The 24,361-nt window shown below is 40.5% G+C and overlaps 1 protein-coding gene across 1 annotated transcript; it reads left to right on the forward strand.

The window, feature by feature from the left end:
• Positions 1-172: 172 nt before the first annotated feature.
• znf1035 (zinc finger protein 1035) lies at positions 173-23,986 on the forward strand. Its single transcript, XM_048260396.1, has 5 exons — positions 173-421; positions 10,075-10,127; positions 14,879-14,945; positions 15,160-15,223; positions 15,354-23,986. The coding sequence occupies exon 5, from the start codon at positions 15,399-15,401 to the stop codon at positions 23,253-23,255; it is 7,857 nt and encodes a 2,618-aa protein (XP_048116353.1). The 5' UTR covers positions 173-421; positions 10,075-10,127; positions 14,879-14,945; positions 15,160-15,223; positions 15,354-15,398; the 3' UTR covers positions 23,256-23,986.
• The last annotated feature ends 375 nt before the right edge of the window (positions 23,987-24,361 follow it).

Consider the following 24,361-nt stretch of genomic DNA (forward strand, 5'->3'; position numbering starts at 1 on the left):
ACAGGGAAAAAGAAGACCTCCATGAAGAAATGACCCAACCAGACTGGAAGCCATTTTACTAGCTCCACCAACGTACACCAGGGCAATGCGCAGTCTACCGCTTGCGCACGTTGTGAGTTGTGAAATGGAAGCCCCGTAGAACGAGGGCGGGTTCATTTGGTTCCTTCCTTCCCCCTTATTGGCCCAATGATTCCGTGTCGTGAAACGTCGTGGGTTCTCCACATTGTCTGTGAAATAGGCGAATTCAAGGAAAATGGGCGACGACGGCACGAAAGACCAACAGTACTAATTTATCTAAACAGTTTGATCGATCTTACGCTCGAAAACGAGTGCATTATTTGCCACCTGGACTAGACACAAACCAACTTCTGTCCTGAGAAAGAAGAGAGGGAGGGGGAACCATTGAATTAGACCAGCCAAGGTAAGTGGCAATACGTCGCGCGTTCACTTGCTGCTGAGATTGGTTGTGATAATGCAGAGGGAACATTGCAGCTAGCTAGCCAGCTAGCTGGGAACGACCAACGTTACCATAACCTCAATCAAACAATGCAAACAGTTTGCTAATGAAACTACCATAGGATAACAAGTACTAGTGTAATCGACCTGTGTACGACATTCTGCAATGATCACGACCACTACAGTTACTCAAACTGCTTTTTATTATTTTTGGTTTGCATAAGTTGGTGTATCCACAGTGAATTCGTTTTGTTTAGCGATGCAGCCGCAGTAGCTGAAGTAATATGTATGAGGTAACTAGCAACTAGCACTGGCTAGCGAGCTAGCTAACTAACGTAGTTGCTGCTGGAAAGTTGCATCTTGAAGTTTCGGTTTACGTTAGATGGCTAAGGTGGTGTACGTGAAAAGGGGTATACATAACTGCAGTGGTCCTCTAATCAGTTGACGTTAATCCTTTGAGGTTGGGATTGCTGAAAGCACAAAGTTTTTAATCGAACTATTTTTGTGGGCAAATGTTTAGTTGTGTTAATGGATCACATCCTAGAAAATCTAACTTGCCCTATCATGTTTTCTGTCATGAGAATACATACAGAGAATGAACTGATGCAAACACGTTTTGCCGTCTTATTTGTGGGACATGTGAAAGTCTTGCCATTAACAGATATTTGATCAATAAATGTGCTATCAATATGACATTAGAGGTATTGACTAGGACAGTCTTGCCTCTCACCTTTTCAGATTGCTACCGCATTTAACACTAAAGGTGATGCTGTTGTGAAATGCCAAGTTTTGTGGGGCGTTGATGCTCCTTGAATTAACGCATCTGGCCCAAACTACTGTCAGAACCAGATATGTTACACACAGACAGGTGAGCCATAAGCCAGGGTGTCACGTTGTTGTTTAGATGACGATTTTAGATGTTACAAGTTTATTCTCCTGATGGATTTCAGTTGTCACAACGCTAATCATTATTTTGGAAATGCTTTGATGTATTCCCCCACAAGCAGAGTGTGAATTACCCTGCCATAATTGGGGGGTACTACTCCTTCACTTCTTCTATGACCATCATGGTCCACTACCATATCAATCCCCATTGTGATCGCCAAGTGCAACATGTGTTGTGCAACATACAAGGTCTAAACATGCGACAAACTGATACTGATAGTTATTATATATCCAAAAGAGAACTGTTTTGATCAACTCTCAAAAGTTAGAAGTTAAGTGCACTGAAATACCATTCTAATTACTAGCTGTAATGATATGTTTTCACAATATCAAAAAATGATCTGACCCCAATATATATTGTCTCTTTGGGGGGTACTGGGTCTTCATTGGGGGGTATAGTACCCCCCAGTACCCCCTGTAATTCGAACTATGCCCTCAAGTTCATAAACACAGTAGGTAATGGTTCCACCTATGTTGAGTGGCTTATGTCATCACCTTAGGTATGACATACTTGACTTGCAATAGTACTGACTTGCAGTTGCATTATGCAGCTGCTTTTGTTCGGGTGCTAGCTGATGTTCAGAGCTATGAATTAACTGATCACTTCCGTCAATGTTTCAAAAGAGAATGTAAACAGTCAAAGGTTATTTAAATCAAATAGGTTCAGAATGGCACTGTACTAGATCACTAAAAAACACCCCACCACTGTAAAGTGGTAGCGTAGTGCCTAAGGAACTGGGCTAGCATGCAGTAGCCTGCAAAGTTGTGGGTCAGTTCCCACTGTTGCACCCTTGAGCTAGGCACTTAACCCTCAGTTGCTCTGGGGTCAAAAGCCCCATAATAGTCGCTTTGGACAAAAGCATCTGCTAAATGAATAAATGTAAGGTAGAGAGCCTGGATATTGTTCTTGCAAAGTTCTTATAGGTAAGTCTCACCACTTGGTGGCCATCTTGGGAACTGGTTTGGGCAGCTAGGCTATTTCAGATGATCATGCTGTTTTCAACAATGCGGTTGGTTGGTTACTTGCGTCACAAAAAGGGGCAGGATATGTGTAGACAATTGCCATATTGGCCTTAATAAGTAACCTTATTTCTATTTGGAGGATTCTTTCATGATTTCATATGCCCTGCTAAATTAGATTACCAGTGACAGAACTCAAGCACACAGGCCTGTGCATGTTAGCTAGCCAGACAGCCTATCTTAGTTGAATAGGGTAGTGTAGTGTTTCCTATTTACATGCACACGCAGCCAGGAGGGAAAAGACGCTCAGTGGCTGGCCACAGCATAAAACAGGTATTGTTTGTAAGGAATTGTGCAAGGTGCATTTGTGGTTTGTACACAAATGGACATGCTTTAAAAGCACTGTATATTACAACCACCAAGTTCAAATCAAAGCACGTTGATCCCATTAATCAAAAACATACATACACACCGCAAACAACCAAGCAGTTCTGTCTCGCATACATTAGCCAATAAGCCAATAGCTACACGGAAACTGTAAGGCATTGGTGCTATTTGGTAAAACTGTCTGGTTTCTTTTTGTAGCATGAATGACATACGTTGCATTGTACAGTCTTGCATAACCTCCGCTGTTTTGTTTGGCAATGCTTTTGCAAAAGATAGCTGAAAAACAAATTGGATGGCTGTGGTCTTTTGGACCTCAGATGGCTCTGCAACACCAGACCTGTTTCCAGACTAGGGATGGGCATGATTAATCGACGATTGATCATTAAGAATTTTGTCGATCATGTTAATTTGTTATCGATTAAACTAATGCAGGTTGTGTTGCGTAGAGTCTTGAAGCAATGAAATTAATTTCACTGTGGCGCCATAGCCTACTCAGTTACCTGAAAGATTCCGTTTTGAGGTCACAGCCAAGTGTGGCGTCGGACCATTTTGATTTAAAAAACGACTGCGATGCCGTGTAGGCCTAGGCTATAAGTAGGCTACAACACAGTCACGACTCAAATGATGTATCGGAAAGTCTATTTTCGCTTGTATGTTTCACTTAATATTAATTTCTATACAAACCAAGACGGAGGATTCCTAAACAAACGCAAGCAAGCACCCCCAACAAGTGTATCTAAATTCGATATACAAAAAATTGTACAGTTATTGTACAGACATTGGTCTCTGTTTAAGAACACCAGCTCGCAGCTGCAGGTTCCGCTGCTTTAGAACACTGCAGCGCATATATCTTTAAGTTTAACTGCCACAATGTTTTCGTCTTGTAATTGAAGCCGTACGGGATAGCCTATGCATCAGTAGTTGCATTGATGGGTTCTCGCGGAGGATTTATTTTTTGTGTGTAAGTGCCCACACCTCCCAGCAATGCGGCTGGTATACTGGCGTGCAGAGCACTTACTCTACATGTCCATCAGGGTAGGAATTTCACGGCGGCCACGACGGCCATGGCCGTCGTAGCCCCTTGCGTTGGCCGTGACACCTCTTTGAAAATCAGAGGTTTACAGGCCACGGTGGCCTTGGTGCCCCCTTCTTTCAATATTCTGTTTTGCGTCCTACTAATAGCGATATATATTTAGCCTGTGCCCTGTCAAAACAATCTTAGCATTCACAGCGCAAATTACGCAGTGAAGAAAGTTCGCGCAAGAAAGTGTGTCCAAATTCACCCATTCTTCTCAGTTGAACTACTTGCGAAGTGGCCTACTCATCACAGACATCACAAGTATCACACGGAAGAGCTTTTTCTCAACTTTTAAATGATGTCAGCCGCTAATTGCTGTGATGAACGGTTCGCGAGAAAAGTAAATATCATTCAATTTAATCATAAATTCTACTGAAGGTTTTGCGTCCATCTCCCTACCCATTCATCTCGGCGGAATACTTCACGAACCCCTCGTTTAACACATGACAAACCATATATCAGAATAAACAGCAGACCTTACCGAACACAAAGGTGTAAAGCAGTCCCCTGTACAGTTAGCCATGAATTTGCAGTACATTTCAACATGCATGGAGGTCTCCAAATTTAGCCTTTAAGTTTTACACTGTGTTTAAATTGTTCCACATTATTTAAAACGGGCCAAATACAAAATAAATATTACAAATGTCGCCTAGATATCGGTAAATCAGAGGACCGCTGACTAAGAGTTTGTGAAAGTAGCCTTAATGATCACAAAATGCTAAGCATGCATCTAGGCTATTTGACTTTCTTAAAGCTGAGCTGTGCTTAAAGTGTTCAATGCATGATTTCATAACAGGCCAAATATCAAATAAATGTTAAACATAGCCTAGATATCTGTAAATATTAGATGATCAGATGATTTACAGTTATATGTAATGTGTCATGTTTCATGTTTTTGTAATGTTTCATACAGTGATGCAGGTCTACTGCAGTGAATAGGCTAAATACAACTTTGATAATTTTTATAGCCTACTACTGTATAGTTAACATTGGCCTTAGTGCCCTGATATGTGGCCTTTGTGCCCTCCACCAAATATGCCCAACTGAAGGCCAAGTGGTCTTGCCCCCAGAATGTTGAAATTCCAAGACTGATGTCCATACCATAATGAAACTGAGCAAGGATGCAGGCTGTGCCAGGCTAAATTTAGTTGTTCTTCCCTATGTAGCCTAAAGGCTGATCTATGCTTCTGCACTGAATCGACTGTTTAGGCCTACCCCCACAGCAGACCCTTCTACATCGCCACATACCCCCTCCGAACCCTCCGCCGTGGAAACGGGCTTCCTTAATTTGCCAAGAAATGCTCATGCGTTTTGTAAAATGCCTTATGGAAACTCCCCATAGGACTTTTGGTTACCCAAAATGCATAATAAAAGCCTTACTGTGTGGCAACCTTTTGGTGTAGAAGCATAATCCTGGTCTCAAATGAAACACTCTGAGATTTCTTGTAGACCATTTGGATTGTATGTCAGAGGTTTTGATATAGAATGACAACACAAAATATGGAATAATTACACAAAAGTGTCACTTTTTTATTTATTTTTTTAAAATACTCTTTTGATCCCGTGAGGGAAATTTGGTCTCTGCATTTATCCCAATCCGTGAATTAGTGAAACACACTCAGCACACAGTGTACACACAGTGAGGTGAAGCACACACTAATCCCGGCGCAGTGAGCTGCCTGCAACAACAGCGGCACTCGGGGAGCAATGAGGGGTTGGGTGCCTTGCTCAAGGGAACTTCAGCCGCTTCCTACTGGTCGGGGTTCGAAACGGCAACCCTCCGGTTCCAAGTCCGAAGCGCTAACCAGTAGGCCACAGCTGCCACTTTTTTTACAGTGTATTCGGGCACAGGCAGCTAGCGGATGGTGAGATGATGTTAGCTGTATGTGACAAATGTTTTAGCTTAGAAATCGTGTTACATCGCGTATAGCACCTTTAAAAACTTAACTTTGATTCAACCTTGTATCATCTTAGGAATAGACATTCACTCATGAAAAGTATTTAAATGATTTAAAATAGGGCACATTTTATTAAGTAATATTTTCACATAAACATGCAAATGTCATACTTGAACAGTAGGGCTGTAACGATACACCAACCTCACGATTCGGTTTGTATCACGATTTTTGACCCACGATTCAATACAAACCTTGATTTTTCTTTTTTTTTTTTTTTTTTTGGCGGGGTGTTGTAAACAAAGTAGTTTGCTAGTTGGCTATCTTTAGTGAATCTTCACACCCCTAACCTTAAGAATGCTTCTAACCGCTGAGTTGGAAGCCTGGGCTTTTAGCTCCGTGGTTAGAGCGTTCGACTCCCATGCCAGTGTGTGTTGAGGTGGCGGGTTCGAGGGCCGTGTGTGGCGGACGAACTAATCAGATTTACTAGTAATTTAGCTGGTCATCTTCTATGCGTCCTTGCTTTCAAGATTGTGAATGTTTTATTTGGATTGTGTTGGCTGAGTCGCGCGTGTCGAAGCGAGCGAGCGAGTGAGTGAGGGAGGGAGGGTGGGTGAGCGAAAGAGAGGGGGGCACTTCTATACTGTTTGGTAAAGTTGAACACATAGCCTACAATGAAAGCAACGAGAGGTATGAAATAATGATTTATTTATTTATTTTTGGACAACGTAGGCTACCGGTAAGTAAAGCGGAAGATGTGTGTTGCTTATGCGGCCGCGTAAGTTGCAAAGCACTGCGTGAAACACTAGAAAGGGTGTGTCACGGTTCTGCCTGATCACACCGCGACAGTTTCGTGGATATGAGTGCGCGATTTCGGTTTCAAATCACATATCGTTACAGCCCTAATGAACAGTAGCCTACAAGACAGTTCCCCAAGAAATGTGGTGTTGACAAAATGACACATTGTTCTCAAATACAGAAATGCAGCTGTAACCCTCTAAACTTAAAAATGTCAGTCTGTAGAGTAAAACGAATAAGACCTACAACAAGTAGGCTAGTAACTACAGCTAGCCTTCTTTCTGGACTTCATGAAACTCATGTTGGCATTCTAGCTAACGTTATACACTTCAGAATCTGTAGCCATTGTAAACAAAAGCTTAGCAATGTGTTGTCACGGTTTTAGCTGGTGCCGTTTTTTCGGGCTTAGTTTTCCAAAATGTTTCCAAAGATGGCTCTTAAAGCCCCCCTGTGTAAGAAATTCTCCCATCTAGTGGTTAGGAGTTATATAGCAACCAACCTATCAAGCGCTGCCTCGTTTAGAACTACGGGAGCCGTCACACATCAAAACTGACACTAGTTCTGGAGTCCTAGCACGTTGAAGCATAAACTTCTCTCTGAAAGTTTAACTCTCGCCAAAATGCACCCTAGGGTGTTTTGTGAATGTACACGAGTCAAACTTTCGTTTAAAAGCATAATTATGTCTGAAGCGCCACTTTCAAGCTTGTCCGTGTTGTGGAGTTTTGAATGGGAACTATTTTTTGATACATGATCGCGTCAAAATCGCTGTTTTTAAAACACTAAGAAGGCTCGACACAGCATGAAACTTCGATCGAAGTATCATCAGTGTCTCTACACATGAACTCGAGCATTGAGAACATTGTTCGTGTACACAGTGTTCACTAAAAGAAAGGTTTTGAACAACTCACTTGGGTTTTGTGCTCGCTGCCATCAGTCAAGGAGTGAGTTGTCCAAACCCTTTTTTTTTTTAGTAAACTATGTGTACACTAACAATGTTCTCAATGCTCAAGTTCATGTGTAGAGACACTGATGATACTTCGATTGAAGTTTCACGTTGTGTTGAGCCTTCTTAGTGTTTTAAAATAGCGATTTTGACACATCAAAATAGTAGGCTATACGACTCCCATTCACGAAAGTTTGACTCGGGTACATTGACAAAAACACCCTAGGATGCATTTTGGCGAGAGTTACGCTTGAATAAGCAATAACAACATATTCATAACATTTTGTGTACTATTTTATTGCCATTGCTTGTGTGCAATGCCAATACAACTCTTTCGGACCGAGCTAGCTAGCTATCGTTAGCACAGTAAACGGAAAGTGAATGGGAACGGCTAGGTAGTAGGCTACTGCAGCTAAGGACTTTGGTTAAACTATATTGTTGCAAACTAAACTGAAATAACACGTTCAGCAACTTTGTGGTCTATTAGTCCTAGCATAACTATGTTAGGTTAGGTTGTCAACTGTCTCTGGGTCTAGAAACTAGAGATCAAGTGAGTTGGTGACAGATCATGAACAAAGTTATTTCTCTTTATTTATTTCGAAAATACAATGGCAATGTCGGACTGTTAGGAAGATATGACTTGTAGAAAATGGGCTCGTAACTTACATTGCTAAATGTAGGGAAATTCTGCAGATGAATCCAAGCTAATGTTTTTCTATGCATCCAGACGCCAAAGACTGAGCTGTATTCGCATGTCATGTCCCTTGCTGGCCACCGGTATTTTAACATGGCGCATGTACATGGCTAGTCCCCCCTGTGCTATGTAGATTTAAATGAGGATTTCTAAGCCAATAGGTATGCTTCGAATTGGTGGTGGTCATAATTAAACATGAATGAGGCCACATTTATGAATGGTAAATGTTGATTTAGTTAACAAACAACTGAAAACGTTACACAGGGGGGCTTTAAGGTGTGTAATTAAATTGGTAATGTAAAAGTGTTTTACCCCTACATCACTGGTGGGCTACTTAACAAGCACTGCAATTAGCAATGATGTTATCAGTTTCTGGAATTTTGAAATACTGCCACACAGCCGACATGTTGAAGTATGTTGTTGGCGCTCATAGTAAAGTAAACATTTGCTTTGCGTGCACATAATTAACATGTCACCTTATCGACCTGGTACATCGGCTAAAACGTTCATGTCTGCAGATGCCGATAATTAACTTATGAAGCTTTTACCTGCTATACCAATGTCGGGCCGATTTCATCGTGCATCCCTAATTAAAACCTTCGGAGCTAACCCCTTTAATTTCTGGTTGGTAGGTTGTATGGAACAGTAGACGGACACAAGATGCAGTCATAGGATTAGCCGCTTAATTCAGTTATCCACAGTTGAAACTAAACATAAGTTTCCCTTACAAACTCTGATTTGGTCGCTATAGCATTTTCCCAGCTTCTAGGCGTACTTATCTCCGTTGAGCGTTTCTCCATAGATATGAAAATGATTCACACACTCGCAACTCACTGACGTCAGGTTCGCTTAAAGGAGCCATAGGCCTAGGCTACAGCTATTTTGTTGACTGCTGTACCATTGAGGACTATTACGAGTTCTGTCCATCATTGGTGGCAGGTAAAATTTACTGCAATAACATGATGCTTATTAAATGCTGTCCCAATTCACTTTTCTTTTTTTTTTTTTAAGAATAAACTACAATCCTTGTTGATACAAGTACCCGTGTTTGTCTAGGAAGTTTTTAATCACATTAAGATTTTCGTGTTACAGCTCAGGTAGCCTCTGCCATCTTGGTCAGACTTTTTTGTAACTCCTGCCTCCAAACACAAACATGCTGAATTGATTGGTTTTCAAGTGGTTCTCATTTGCATAAACTTAAAAACTTTGTTTCGCTTTCCTCTGCGATTCGCTCTCATTTCGCCCAATCGGGGCAAATTTCGCAATGACGACTATGCGAAATTTCACTGTGGAAACGTACCGTTAGTCGCTCAGCAGCCCAGATTGGAGGATGGGCCTAATCAAAGTCCTTTTAGGCAAGTCCCTCCACTCGGCGGCCATATACCAACGTTTTATGGGCACTCATCGGGCACAGTCTTTGGGTCGAACTGCACGCGCCAAGGCTTCCGACACCAATCTTGCTCCAGCGGCGAGATCACAACACATGATTGGCACGATGTCTTCACAACACACCATATGATTGGCTCAATGTATTCACATGTCGACGTTTTGCCGAGCAAGGGGTGGGATATGTGTAGACAACGGCCATATTGGCGTGACAAACTAGCCCCATGCATTTCTATGGAGTATTTTTTGAGTGCTGTGTCTCCACATTAGAAAGTCTCTGGCCTAATCTAGCCTGAAACCTAGTTGGTTGGGGTTTGTTGGTGTTTAGACCTGTTCGAGGGTGTAGTAGACTATCAGTGATGTAGATCTGTAAAAGGCAAGGCCCATGTTTTCAGAGATAGAACACAGAACTTATACCATTTGTAGGCTTTCATTTCTTCACTTGATATCACCATACCATTAAATACACTGCATGATGCCTAAACAGTTTGCTGTCTTCTGTACTTAGCCTATCTATTTTTGTGTCACACAGCTGGCTTGGCCTTGACCATCATTCGTGTGGTCAAATAACTGTCAACAGTACAGGTAAGCATGTGCTTCAGTTGATTTTATGCTGTGATCAGAATAGGCCATACAGTATGCACTCCTGCAACTTAAAAATGTTTAAATAGAAATGATCAAAGTAGTGTATAGAATTATAGTTGAGCTGGATATTGTGTTAGGCAGCATTAGAAAATGGGGTTTAAGCAGCCTAACTGATGGATATTGTCATTTAGGCCTACGTGGGTTTGATTCTCTCCTTCTGCTCCGTTGTCAAAACTTGAAACCGAAAGCATGACACAGGAAGGCTACTTCAGATGTTAGTGCCTTTTAAAGGGAAACTTGACAGGATTCCCCCCTTCTGCTGGAAAAATTGTGCATTATGCCATTTCAAACTGTGGGAAAAGGTAACGATAAAGGCACATAGATTTGTTTACCAGCTAACGAACAGTTAGCATAAGTTTGGCAAAACTATGTGGATGTTACAAGGTAAGAAACACGATTTATAACGAGTTTCTTGTTTCTCACTTCTCTTTTTCCGGGACGGTAGTCTAAATGTTGCAAGGTTGGTTTTCCACCTGGCAGAGGTGGAAAAAGTACTAAAATATTGTACTTAAGTAAAAGTACCAATACTTTGATGAAATATTACTCAAGTACAAGTTAAATTACCGATCTGAAAATGTACTCAAGTAAAAGTAAAAAGTAGTTCATATTTAAAATGTACTTTAAGTAAAAGTTACTTAGTTACTTTTTTTTTTTTTTTTGAAAAAAATCCCCAAAACAATCGGTTTTACCTAGTTCAAGTTGCTGCAGCCAGGAGCTACAGCGCTACACTCTGGCGGCAAGTTCGTGAGCCCCCATGTTCATGGCCCCAGAGTGTAGCGCTGTAGCTGCCTGGCTGCCTTAACTGCTGGCTGCAGCTACTCGAGCTAGGTAAAACCGATTGTTGTCAGGGTTTTTTTGTACCACAGCAGCCTACTCGATGTCGGTGACCTCGGGAAACGGAGATCTATGTGAAAAATCATGCTCATCCTTGCTCGCTTTGCAGTGAACAGTAATCCAGCACAACTGAAAAGCTGCTCACAGGCAGCTGAGGCAGGCAGGCCCATTTTGAGTTTCAGAGAAACTGAAACTGTTGGAAAGGAGTTCAGCAGATCCAAGGGCGTCGGACTGGCGGGAAAGTGGGACTGATTACTAGGGCCACAATGGAGGATACGGCCCTTTTAAAAGGAAAGGGAAAGGATTCATTTTATTTTACCTGAGTATTTTATTTACAAATTAAATGTCAAAATGAATGTGTTTCCTTTGCTCATTTTGCTCATGAATGGAGTTTCCTTTGCTCATTTTGTTTATGGGTGATTCTTCAATTGGGGGCAATTTTGCCATCTCAAGTTTTAAATGATAAAATCAGGAAAATGTTGGTTTAAATTATGCCAAGACAATGCTTACATACTTTAATATGAAGGTATAATGCTGGCCACAACCGAGTTTAAATATATTTAAAATAATTTATATTTATTTGCCAACTGGCATTACAAAATGTCATTCCCATCACAACATTGAAAACTTGAAAATAAAATAAAATGATCTAACAAGGAGATCATTTAAACTCATTTATGTTGTAAACATTGTTAACCATCAACAATAAGTATTAATTCAAAATGTTCACATTCAGCAAATTACATATATTTTCCGTGTTCAACAAAGTACACTTTTGTTTAATTTCTGGAAAAGTAGTTTTAGATATTTTTTCTTTGAATATGTGGATAAGTATTTCATTAAGCTTTTCATGTAGCAGCTCAATATTGAAGATAAAGCTATTTTGAAAGTATTTTTACTGTAAATTAAGGAACGTGGCGGTAATGACATGCTGTTCTGGTAATGACATTGTGTTTTGGTAATGACAAGCAATGAAAAAATGGGAATGTTTGAATAGACAAAAAGAGGAACTAAACTAAACCAGAAACCTCTATTTTTTTTTTCTAGAGAAAAAAATAAAACAATGTTAAAACAGCAGAAAATATCAAAATACAGACCATAAATACATTGAGATTATTACCGGTAGGAAAAAGATGGTATGGTTTAACAATGCATATTTCAGGCCTAAAATGAAACCTCCTTGAAATGTCATAATTTATGTTTTTTTTTCTTTTTGTTGTTTAATCTGCATCCCTAGGAAGATACAAATAAATGTTTCATGGCAACTGGTCATCGACAATTCTTACATATACTTCCAATGTTAAATGTGTGCTAGAGTGAACATCTGTAAAAGTTAAGGTTAAGTAAGTATAAGGTTAAATATTTGCATAAAATATTTGTAGGCCTAGCATTTATTATTGTTCCTTGACTGACAGAAAAAAAGAGGTCTCCTATACTTTTTCCCTGTATAGACCTTTCTGCTAATGTCTTGGGAGTCATGCTGGTTGAAAAAAAAAAATAGTGTACATTTTTTTTTCGGAAGTAAGGTATCTCACTTGAGTTTTTACTGCAACATCACACTATTAGGCTTCTTTAGCTTAATTTCTAAACAGATAAAATATAGATGGTGAAACAGAAAACTTGTCATTACCGCCATCACCATCACGACAAGTTTTGTGTTGGTAATGACTGTTGCGGTAATGACATTTTTCATCTTATATCAGGAAAAAAGATGCTAGGTCATGGATTTGCTAACATCATTCATCAGCTAGTACAACATGAACTTTAAATACACATAAATAATGTGAATATTTCATTTTTTTTTCATAAAAATATTGCTGCAACAGCATTTATGGTAATGACGCTGAATAAGTCTACTCCATGATCAGAAGGAACACATGATTAAATTACTTACTTTTTCAGACATCAGATATCACTCTTACCTGTCACTATTAATTTCCATGGTTACGGCACAAACAAGTCTTATCCTAAAAAAATCCTAGTAGTAATCATAGACTGTCGCGGTAATGACGGTATTGTTGGGGGACAATACTAAATTGTTAAAAATATTCACAAATTGTATAGATGTGAACCAAAATAATGCATAAAATATATATTGCGATTTTTTTTAACGAAATGATAACATTTAATCACATTTTTAGAGCAGAAAAGTTTGAAAGTCTGGGTTGGGGATAAGGCCTAAGTAGGCAAATATTGGTTTTAAAAATATAAATCATAAAGATTTTAGTGTATTACTTTTTTTGGTGGTGCAATAAACATTATTTGAAATAACTAAAGGGCAATTCCATGGAAAATTAAATTTTTTGTAACATCCATAACGCCAATAAAATGTGATGGTATGGTATGATGTGAATGATTACATGAAATTTGAGCATTTGCTATTTTTGGCTGAAGAATGTAAATGAGAAAAAATGCACAAAAAATGAAAATCATTCACATCATACAAATGCCAAGGCATTTCACTGGCGTTATGGATGTGACAAAAAGTCCATTTAACGTGGAATTGCCCTAAACTATTTATTTTGTAATATAGTATTTCTAACATGAATTTATAACCTGGGGACATAAAAGTTCCCCTAATTGAAGAATGACCCTTATGTAGTTGAGCATCGCTAGTAGTGGGCCGCTAATTGTTGTGCTACTGGCAATGTCTTTCTCCAAGAAAACCAAGTTGGGTTACCTCCGTAATTTGCCCCATTCATTCTCTATGGCGAGTCTTAACGATACATCTGAAATGCTCTTTTTGTCCACTGGTGGTTGTTTTGGCGCTGTTTCGCATTTGCCATCGAAAACGGAATGAAATGTAGGCCTACCTGCAAACAATGTAGTCCTATGCTGACTGCATCAGTGCTCAAAGTATTCTAAAAGTTTATCAATTAATTGTTAATAACTAACTAATTTCTATTCAAGTCATATTTCTGGGACTTTCTGGGATAATTATTTCTATTTTTTTAACCACTCGTTCAAATGTTCATAGAGTTCACAAAGTTCTCATCAGGTGATTTCAGATGTTTTTGCCAGCACTTCATAAAACTCTCACAGTTTGAGAACTTTGAATTATTTGTAGGATATTGCTTGTTCACAACTTGAGCTGTGTATGCAGACACAGAGTTCAGAGTTCACACATTTTGAATAAAATACTTTTGGGACTCCCTGCTAATACTTTTGGGAATGCTAAAGTCTTTTTATTAGTATTATTTAATTTGAGCTACATTTTACACTGATATGGCATGATGGCAACATAAACACAGCTAACAATGGTATTAAATTGCAGTAGCCTATGATTAAATGTAATGGAATATTCAACTAAGGTAGACTGCTGTTGTTCACAGCACTAAGCTATTTATGGCTACTGATGTACTCCGAGTCTCTGGCCCTCTCTTAGAGCCAGGCATAGTGAGCTGGCCCTCGGAAGAAAAAGTTTGGGGACCACTGGCCTAGAGCATTACATGGCCATGCTTCACTTTAAACATGGTGCACCTTTCAGGCTATTCGTCATTCTTCCTCATCCAAACTACTGTTCGTTAAGCATGAAAAAAACAGAACACTGAACCAAAACCATATAAATGAGTGACAATAGGTTTGGCAGTTAATTCTATGAAGCAACAGAGTAGAACTTTTTGGGCTTCCTGACCAGTGGTTATGTCTGGAGGATGAAGAATGAAGGATAGATAGATAGATAGATAGATAGATAGATACTTTATTGATCACCAGGGGAAATTCAATACCCTGGGCAAAATTTTATTTTTACTTGATTACGTTTTGGGTTGGTCAGTAAGCTTTTTTTTTTGTCAGTAGATTCGTCTTCATTTCCTCCATTCCAATAACGAAATGCTGTGTCCTCTCCCACACAACAGGGGCTCGGCTTGCCTGAGGACATACGCTTGTGACCTGAAACTGGATTTCACAGGAGCGATTCAACAGGTAATAGCTCATTATTTTGTTACCTTTTCAAAAGCATGCATCTACCCAAAGTGTTCCAAGTGCTCCACTTGGAATTGCATATATGCATATATGTGAGCAATATTCAACCCTGCTTATCAAACTCCTAGTGCATGTAGTCATCAGTCATCTTGTAGTTATCTGTCTTTTTCAATGGTAAGAGTAATGGTATCTTAACCATTTTTGTTGTGTTTAGGTCACCTGACAAATGAAGCTCATCTGTGTCATTGCTGTGGTTGTGAGACTACAGGTGGAAAAAGGTATATGTTATTGTCCACTTGTGGTGCTCATTTATATTTGTTGTGACCATAAAAGCATAAACATGTTCTCCAAACACTATGTTCTGACCATTAGTACTCTTAATTAATAAGTTTATGTTTTTTTTCAAAGGCTTGGAAACTGGAATGTTCCTCTCCTCTTGAAAGACCAGACGGCATGGCTCATGGATTGGATAAATGCTGCCCGAATCCAGTAGCTGATCCAATGGCTTTGGGAGAACTCCAGAGCCCAAAAGAGAATATGGAGGCTCAGACTAACAGTCAGTTGAAGCAGGAGAGCAACCATGCTTCTGGAATATATCAGAAGACTTCCCATACAGACTTAAAGACTGTTGCTGAGACAGCATTGGATTCAAATCCTTTGGGAATAGATCCTTTGGGAATAGACTTTTTAAAAGACGGAGGTTGCACTGCATTGACTCCCACAAAGTCTCCTCTTTTGGGTGATACTGTTCCAGAATTTGATGTTGAGACAAACCTGCAGGCTCCAAAAGATGACCTTCCTTCAACTGCAGCCCTTCTGGATGGATACTCGGATGTTAGTAGCTGCTCTGAACCAGACGATGAAGGGACTTTGAATTACGATGAGATTTTTGATTCTGAACAAATTGCAGAAACCCATGAGACACTGTCAGCAAAGAACATCAACAAGGTGGAGTGGCCATCGGATGAAGATAAGAGAATCACATCAAAGCCAGACATTTGTGAAAGTGCAACGTTGGGTTGTAAGATGAAAAATCAGAAAGTGGTACAAGAAGACAGTTTACAGGAGGATCAGTACTCAAACATTAGTAGCCCAGAACCAGACGTTGAAAGGGAGACATCCGATCTTAAAGATGAAGTACAAGATCTCAAAAAGGATCTGTGTACTACTCCTGAAAGTGTGTCAGATCTTGCTCTGGAAACTCAAAATTCTGGAGATGGTCCACTCACTGCTGATGTCCATGAGATGATCAAGGAACCCAACACTAATCCTGTTGATCTCCAAAATGAAGATGATGCCGTGGACATACTGACAACTGACAATGCTCCAAAGCCCACAGATGAAGTCCTTGAGACTTTGCCAACTGTTCCCACTCCTGGTCCTCAAGAACATCCCACATCACAGTCACTACAAACAGAGACACTAGATTCTGGTCATGATTATGGGATCAGAAAAGGAAAGGATGGCTGTCAATTCACCACTGGTCTTGAGATGCAGCACAGTAGTTTTGACTTTCTTGAAACTTGCCTGAAAAACTCAGAAGTTGGCCTCAAGTCCAGTTTTAACTCTCTACAGAATTCAGAGATTACAGATTTATCTGTCTGTGAGGAACCAAACCAAACCCAACCAGAACCAAATAATCCTAGACAAGGACCTCTTACACAAGATGAGCAAAAAGCATTAGATACTTTTGCTGACTCATTGGATCCATGCAATAGTAAGTCACAAGGTAGAGAGGCAGAACAAGATCAAATAGAATTTAGTGGAGATGTAACAAAACAAGAGGACTTCAAACAGCGTGAATCCAGTTTAAATGAGAATGACAGCAGTCACCTTTCTGAAGTTGCACGTCTAATAGAATCACATGACATGAAGAAGAAGTTGGATCCTGTTGTGGTTTTAAACTACAAGGAGCAAAATGACAGCCAGGTTGGGGTTTATCGTTGTGCACAATGCAGTGGAACTGCAGAAAGTTTAGATGATCTAATCGAACACCATCATCAGCACTCTCAGCTCCGTTTCCAATTCTGTCACACCTGTGGATGCTATCTTACTAAACTTGCAGAACGTCATAGGTGTGGACATCATGAGCTGGAAGGACCTCGAGTCTTTTCAAAAGCAGTGCAACACCAGAGCAGTGAAGATTCTGAAAAGCCCACCAAGGCAACAACGTATAAATGCAGTTATTGTCCCCTCCTGTTTAGTAAAAAGGAAGGGTTGCTCGTACATGAACTAAAACATAAAAAGAAGACGCCATATAGGTGTCATGGATGTGGCTTATATTTTACCCAGGGTGGTTCCCTGAAGCGGCACCTACGGTTAAATAGATGTGTCAATTTAAACTCTTCCGAGAGGAAAGCAATGCCCCACACTATGAAGAGAGTGATGAAAACTGCAGTCAAGACTTCAGATGGCACACTTGGTGAATGTTATGTAAAGCTTGTGGATATCTACAAGAGAGACCCAGTATCCCCTTCAAACATCTGCAACATATGCAATAAAGTCTTCAAGCTTCGTGCACAGTACAATTCACACATGAAGACACACTCTAATGAGAAACCTTTCAAGTGTAAAGACTGCGACAAGGCATTCAAATACTCGTGGAACCTGAATAGACACAGAAGAGAGCAGTGTGATCGGAAAGAGGAGCTGTCTCAAAAGCCCATGTCATATGAACAAGAACAGGAGATGAAGGACACTGCACAGGAGACCAATGCTTCCTCTCTTGGCACATTGTCCCCTAAATTCAAGTGTCCACTCTGCCCTCGTGCATTCAAATATTCCTACAATCTTGTCCGACATCTGCGTGTACAGTGTCTCAAAGAGTACACAAAAGCAGGTGGGAAGGGAAAGACCAGCAGTGGGTACAAGTGTCCACTCTGTGGTGTTGTTTTTACCATTGTCTGTAATCTGGCTAGACATATTAGAAAAACCTGCTTACCGCTGTATAAAACAAACAAAATCAGTAAGATGACGCAAGAAATAAAGAGTGAGGGTTTAGGAAGAAAGTCCAAACCAAAGGTTTCAATGATTAAGAAATTACCACCCAGTGGCACATACTATAAATGCAAGTTATGTCCTGCTGTTTTTTCTCATTCCTCTGGATTATTCAAACATTCAAGGAAACATAGGCTGTCTGCCAAGACTGGAAAGCCAGTCAGGTACAGAACTGCAAATCCTGATGATTTGAAAGTGACTAATTCAGACCAGAGACCAGAAGAGAAGTTGTCTTGCCGATTTTGTGGAAAACGCTTTACAGAATCGCTCTCCTTGAAGAAACACATGGCTCAGCACAAGGGAGACAAACCCTACAACTGCCAGCAATGTGGTAAACGTTTCAAAAAGCATGCCTATTTGATTGCCCACGCTCAGAGTCACAAAAGAAAGGTACAGTGTTCAGTCTGCAACAAAATCTTCCCCACCATTGCTGATTTGTTACAGCATAGAGCGTGTCATGACAACAAAGGAATGCTGAAGTGTCCAGACTGCCAAATGGAGTTCAGATTTCCTGTTTACCTTTTAAGACACTTGGTGACACATGAGCGCAGAGACAAGCAGGAGGCAAATCAAGCCAAGAAGGCCACACTTCAGCCGGTTCAAGAGCCAGCCAAAAAACTCAAGAAGCCCATAGCCAGCAAAGAAGATTTTAGGTGTTCTCTATGCCAAAAGTCTTTTGTGGATGCAAAAGCATTGGCAGATCACTGCTTAAGTCACTTGCCGAAAGCATCATCATCAAAATGTCAGTTCTGTAAACGCCACTTTAGCAGTCGTGCCGCTCTAGTCCGCCACATTCGCATTCATACAGGGGAGAAACCTTATCCTTGTAAAAAATGTGGCCAGTACTTTCATCGGATGGAGCCGCTCAAGTCCCATATGGAGCATTGCAAGGGTACGAAGGGGATCACTGAGGCAAGAGACACACCAGTCACAGTAAAGACTGAAAAAAAAGAGTTGAAACATGGCTTATACAAAGCTAAAAAACAATTTGCGTGTCCACATTGCCCACACTCTTTTGTATGGGCAGGTAGTCTGACCAAGCACTTGAATGGCCACAAGTTAAAACTACTTGTCCCTTGCTCTAAATGTGGGAGGTGCTATAGAAAGAGAATATTAGACTATCATGAAAAGGAATGCAATGGAGAGAAATCCGCCACAGTTATTTTGTTCCCATGTAAAAAGTGTGGCAAATCTTTCAGTCGGAAAGACAACAAAAATGTGCATGAGAAAAAATGTAAAGACGCTTCTCTCACAACAAATGTTATTAAAAAGAGCTCTCAAGAGATTGGGACTGCTCTGAAAGATAAGCTGGCACATAAATGTCCTCACTGTCCAAAGTCTTTCAAATACAGAAGTTTTTTGCTGAAACATCTTCCTTCACACTTGGCAGAAAAACCATATACATGTATGCATTGTGGGCATAAATATGCGAGCCAACGGCGATATCTTCAGCATGAAGCTTTCTGTGATGGAATATTTAAAAGGAAGTCGATACCTCTTCAGGAAATTATGAAAACTAAGTCCGTGGTCAATACTTCTCAAGATGGAGCAGCCACAGTTGCTGCCGATGGTCAGTACGGATGCAAATTCTGTAATAAGAACTTTTCCAAAGCCAGGAACCTCAGACGTCACATTCTCACCCACACAGATGTAAAACCATACCGCTGTAAGACATGTGACAGTTGCTTTTCCAGGTATGATCATCTTAAGGTACATCAAAGTCGATGCAAAGGGAAGAAGCAAAGGCTTGAAGTCCGTGTCCCCAAGATAAGCCCCAAGCATGTGGGGACTGGCTGGCAAAATTCTTTACGAGTAAAACAAGAGGTTTTCCAGTGCAACACCTGCTCAAAAGAGTTCTCTAGTCAAATTAATTTGGCCCGTCATACGTCCCTGGTGCATACTACATCCAAACCATTCAGTTGTAAACGCTGTGGCTCATCATTTTCTTCCTCGTCGTCACTGAAGAAACACACTTTGCTGGTGAAGTGCAAAAGAGCGTCACTGAACAGTGCTGCTAAGACTGTCAATGCAAAAGTTACAGAACAGCAGTGTAGGGAAACGGCAAAACTCCTGCAGAGAATACAAGGGCATTATTCAAATAAATTGAAGTATTTGTGTGCCTACTGCCCCCGACGATTCAAGAGTCGAGGGCAAGCACAGGTGCACACCCGTCTTCATACTGGAGAGAAGCCCTTTGGTTGTGAAAACTGTGGAGAGCGATTTATCCGACGTGACTATTTGCAGCGGCACTTGGTCAAATGCACCTCAAAAAGAGAGGGTACTGAAAAAACCCTCTGTGAACGATGTGGCCAGTTGTTCCCACAAGATGTACTTCAAAGCCATAAATCAAGCTGTGTTGTTAATAGCAAAGAAAACAATAAGGAATTGCAGACCAAATCCAGCCCCCCTCTAAAAATTAAGACCTTTTCTTGTACAAACTGTAGTGAAAAGTTTTTGTTATTCTCACAACTGCAACAGCATTTTCTCAGTACACATAGAGAAGACACGTTACAGAAGCCATATCTTGTGTCTGAAGATGTGTTTATTAAAAAAGATTCTCTTGAAGAATATGAGACCAGCACGATAAAGACTGATGTGGATAATCAGAATGACACAAAACCCTATACTTGTCCTCACTGCAGTATGCGATTTATTAACAATAGTGGATTGGGAAGACATGTACAAACACATACAACAGCATACCCTCTCTCTTGTCACAAGTGCAACAAAGGTTTCTTTACTAAGAATGTTCAAAAAAGGCATCTGAGAAAGTGTCGGGGCAAAACGGACTTTATTCAAAACAGTCTCAGCCCAGCAACTGCCATGTCTTCAGCATCAATAACTAAGGAAAAAAGTGCTGTCCTCGTGTTTGACAAAGGTTCAAATACTACAGGGACAGGAGTTCTGCAGACCCAATTCTCATGCAAAGATGGTAATAAGAAACTACTGAGAAAGATAGACCAGAGTTCAGGTCGCTCAGACAAACAAGCCAACAAGTACCAGTGTTCTGAATGTGATCAGAGCTTCACAGATGGACTAATGCTCATCAGTCATTTGGAGGACCATGGCCGAGAAGATCTTCTTAAAGAGAAGCCTTGCTGCAAAATTTGTGGCAAGAAATTTGATAAACAAGGTGCGCTTACGCGACATATGAGTTCCCAACATGGCGCAAAAAGCCCTAGTACTTGTGAAATCTGCTTAAAACGCTTCCGTTTTCCATCTGACTTGGAAAATCATAAGTCATGCCATGATCCCAGTCGACCTTTCTGCTGCTCTGTTTGTGATTTGAGATTCTGGACTCAGAAGTCCTTAAATCTGCATTTTACAATGTCCCATCACAAAGTTGAGAGTTTCACCTGCCATCCATGCAACAAAACTTACTTGACCAGGAAGTCATATGCTAGGCACAATAAGGTGAAACATGCTAAAGGCGTTAGAGCAAATTCTGATCATGACAAAGGAAGTGGCTCCTCAGCAGATCAATTCGATATTGAAGTTGATGTTGATGAAGAGAGTGATGTAAGTGTCAAGGATGAAAATGAGGCCAGCGAAGATGACTCGGACTCTGCTCCATATTTTCCTTGTCATGTGTGTGGAAAAACTTTCCCAACCTCAGAGAGCCTTGAGGATCATCAGCGTTGCCACCTGGGGGAGAAACCACATGAGTGTGAAGAATGTGGGAAATGTTTCTTCCAGCTTGTAAACCTGCAACAACATCAGCGAAGCCACAAGTCAGAATTCCAGTGTCAGACATGTGGAAGAGGCTTTGTCTCTCTCTTTGCGTTAAGGAAACACAAACATTCACATGGAAAGAACCGCCCTCATCGTTGTTCAAAGTGCCATCTGAGCTTCACAGGACCCTCACAACTTGCTGAACACATGGCCACTCATCGTGATGAGAATTTTCCCTGTGATCTCTGTGACCGCACTTTCTCATGTAAAATAACCCGAGCAGAACATCGCAAAACTCACAGTGAGCAGGAGGAAGAGCTCCCCCCATTGATTGAGTCAAATACACCTCCTTTGACGTCACCTTCTTCCGCCTCATCATCTTCCTCTGGCAGTGGAGATCCGACGGGCTTTAAGTATCGCTGTGGAATTTGCAAAATGCGATTTCGAGATCCAGAACAACTCTCTGAACATGGCTGTAAAGCTGCTAAGGAGCGTCCATATGTATGCCCAGAATGTGACAAGCACTTCTTGCATGGTTCCCATCTGAAGAAGCATCAGCTCAGCCACCAGGTGTCAGGTCCATACCGTTATCAGTGCAATCAATGCCACATGAATTTCACCTATCGTCATCACTTCCTGAACCATATAAGACGTCATGGAAATGAGAAGGAATCTGGAGATGCTGATGAAGATGGAGATGCAGTCCTAGCAAAAAACAGTGATCCTGACAATATTTACCAATGTCCAATCTGCCCTCAGAGTTATTCGCAGGCCATGGAATTGGCAGATCATCTCACTATACATTCTTTCACATGCAAAGTTTGCAATATGACTTTTCCATCAAAAACAGAACTGGCAAGCCATGAGCAGTGTCACTTGACGGCCACAACCCAGTATGAGTGCACAGAATGTGGCGAAAGTTTTCTGGGCAGTGATGCGTTCAGGCAGCACCAGTGTGCTCAGCGTCAACGTTTGTATACTGAAAACAGGACGGGCCCAAAGTTGCAATCCCCCACCTCCCAAAAGCATTCCTCTAGGTCCTCAAGAACTGTTGAAGAGGAAGAGGAGGTTGATGTTGGAGAGGACTTTTACAACTGTCCAGACTGCAAAAAGCGATTCTCCTCTCAAGCAGATCTTGGGGAGCATCGGAAGATGCATCCAGAATGCCGTCCCTACAAATGTCAAGTCTGTGAGAAGGGCTTTGCGAAGAGGCGGTACCTCAACAAGCATCAGCTTATACACAAGCGACCCTTTCGCTGTGATGCTTGTCCACAATCATTTGACTCTGAAAGTTCCCTTTTGTCTCACCAAAGAATTCACGTCGACCGGCCCTTCCAGTGCTCTGTCTGTCACAAGTGCTACACCACAGCTCAGGAGCTGTCGAAACATGAGAAAAAACATACTGAACTGCAAGGGACTGGAGGGGCTCACCGCTGTGACATGTGTTACAAGTCCTTTGGCCATCTTTCACTCCTGAAGAAGCACCAAGAGACTCATGTAGGTGAAGTGGTGTATGAATGTACAGAATGTGACAAGGCATTTGCTTTCTTTCACCTTCTGGAAGAGCACCAACGTACACATGTACCCGATTCATTTTCAACTAGTTCAACTCTTGAAAATCCAGACATTGACCAAATATAAAAATATATATTATCCAGCACTGTAAAAACAAAATTCAGTTTCTTTTTAACAGATGTAACTTTACCCCATGTTGTGGCTATTGATGGCAGATTTTACCCCAGTCGACGAACTTAAGGAGCTGAGATGTTTATATTCAATGCCTTTCTTGTACAGTACATATTCAGTGGTGTTGTGCTACTTTTCATTACTCGTCATTCATTACTTAATGTATATAAAAATGTGTTGGGTGAATTTTTGTTCTGGCTTGTCCAGTTGCACAGTGCAAATTCTGAAGATGAATAACTTTTTTTTTTTTTTTTATGTAAAATACATTTTTATATCCCTTAACACATGTATTCATCCTTTGTTCATAGTCGGACCATAGTCCATTTGCTGTATTATTCTTCTCTGTTCCATGTTCATAACAACACAACGTATGGGAACTTAACATTTCAGTGTTATTTGAGATGTATGTACTCGTCAATATTTGAGATTACATTCAGTTTGTTTAGACTCTTTTATTCTCTCTTGAGAATGTTTTGATATGCTGCCTTTGGTTCAGAGATGTTAAAGCTGTTGAGCACTTCAATATTTAATATGATCGTGAAAAGATGGATTTTAGGATGGAGAATTTTCATGACTACATTTGTATTCTGAATAGGCTACTGTTAGCCTGATGTTTTTGTTCTTTTGTATGACATGAATATTGGTTGGAGGCCAGTTGGGAAATAAAACGAATATCATTCAAATCAGGTCCGATATTTTCTGTTCACTTTTTCTGTACAAGTATTCATAAAAGTTCCTTGTCTCTGCTTATTTTGAGATAATATGTATTTGCCATTAATATACGGGTTGATATATGTATACAATACATACATTGTCAGTGCCTTGTATAACTAGCATTTTAGTACATGTGAAACAATTATTGGAATACAGTGAACCTTTACCTATATGCACAAACTGGAAATTGGAAAACGTGAAAAACTTCATGAAATCCCAAAAAACTATTTATCTGGTAGAAAATGGTACAGTTTCAATTCTTTGCACCCTTTGGACAGGAGTTAATCAGGAATATAAAATGTATGTATTTGTGTAATTCAGGGTTCTCATGGGTCATGGAATTTCTG

Source organism: Alosa alosa, chromosome 13 (assembly GCF_017589495.1).
Source record: "Alosa alosa isolate M-15738 ecotype Scorff River chromosome 13, AALO_Geno_1.1, whole genome shotgun sequence".
NCBI lineage: Eukaryota > Metazoa > Chordata > Actinopteri > Clupeiformes > Clupeidae > Alosa > Alosa alosa.

Bases quoted from the DNA above. Each gene is read 5' to 3' on its own strand.
- znf1035 (XM_048260396.1), top strand. From the start codon at position 15,399: ATGGCTCATGGATTGGATAAATGCTGCCCGAATCCAGTAGCTGATCCA.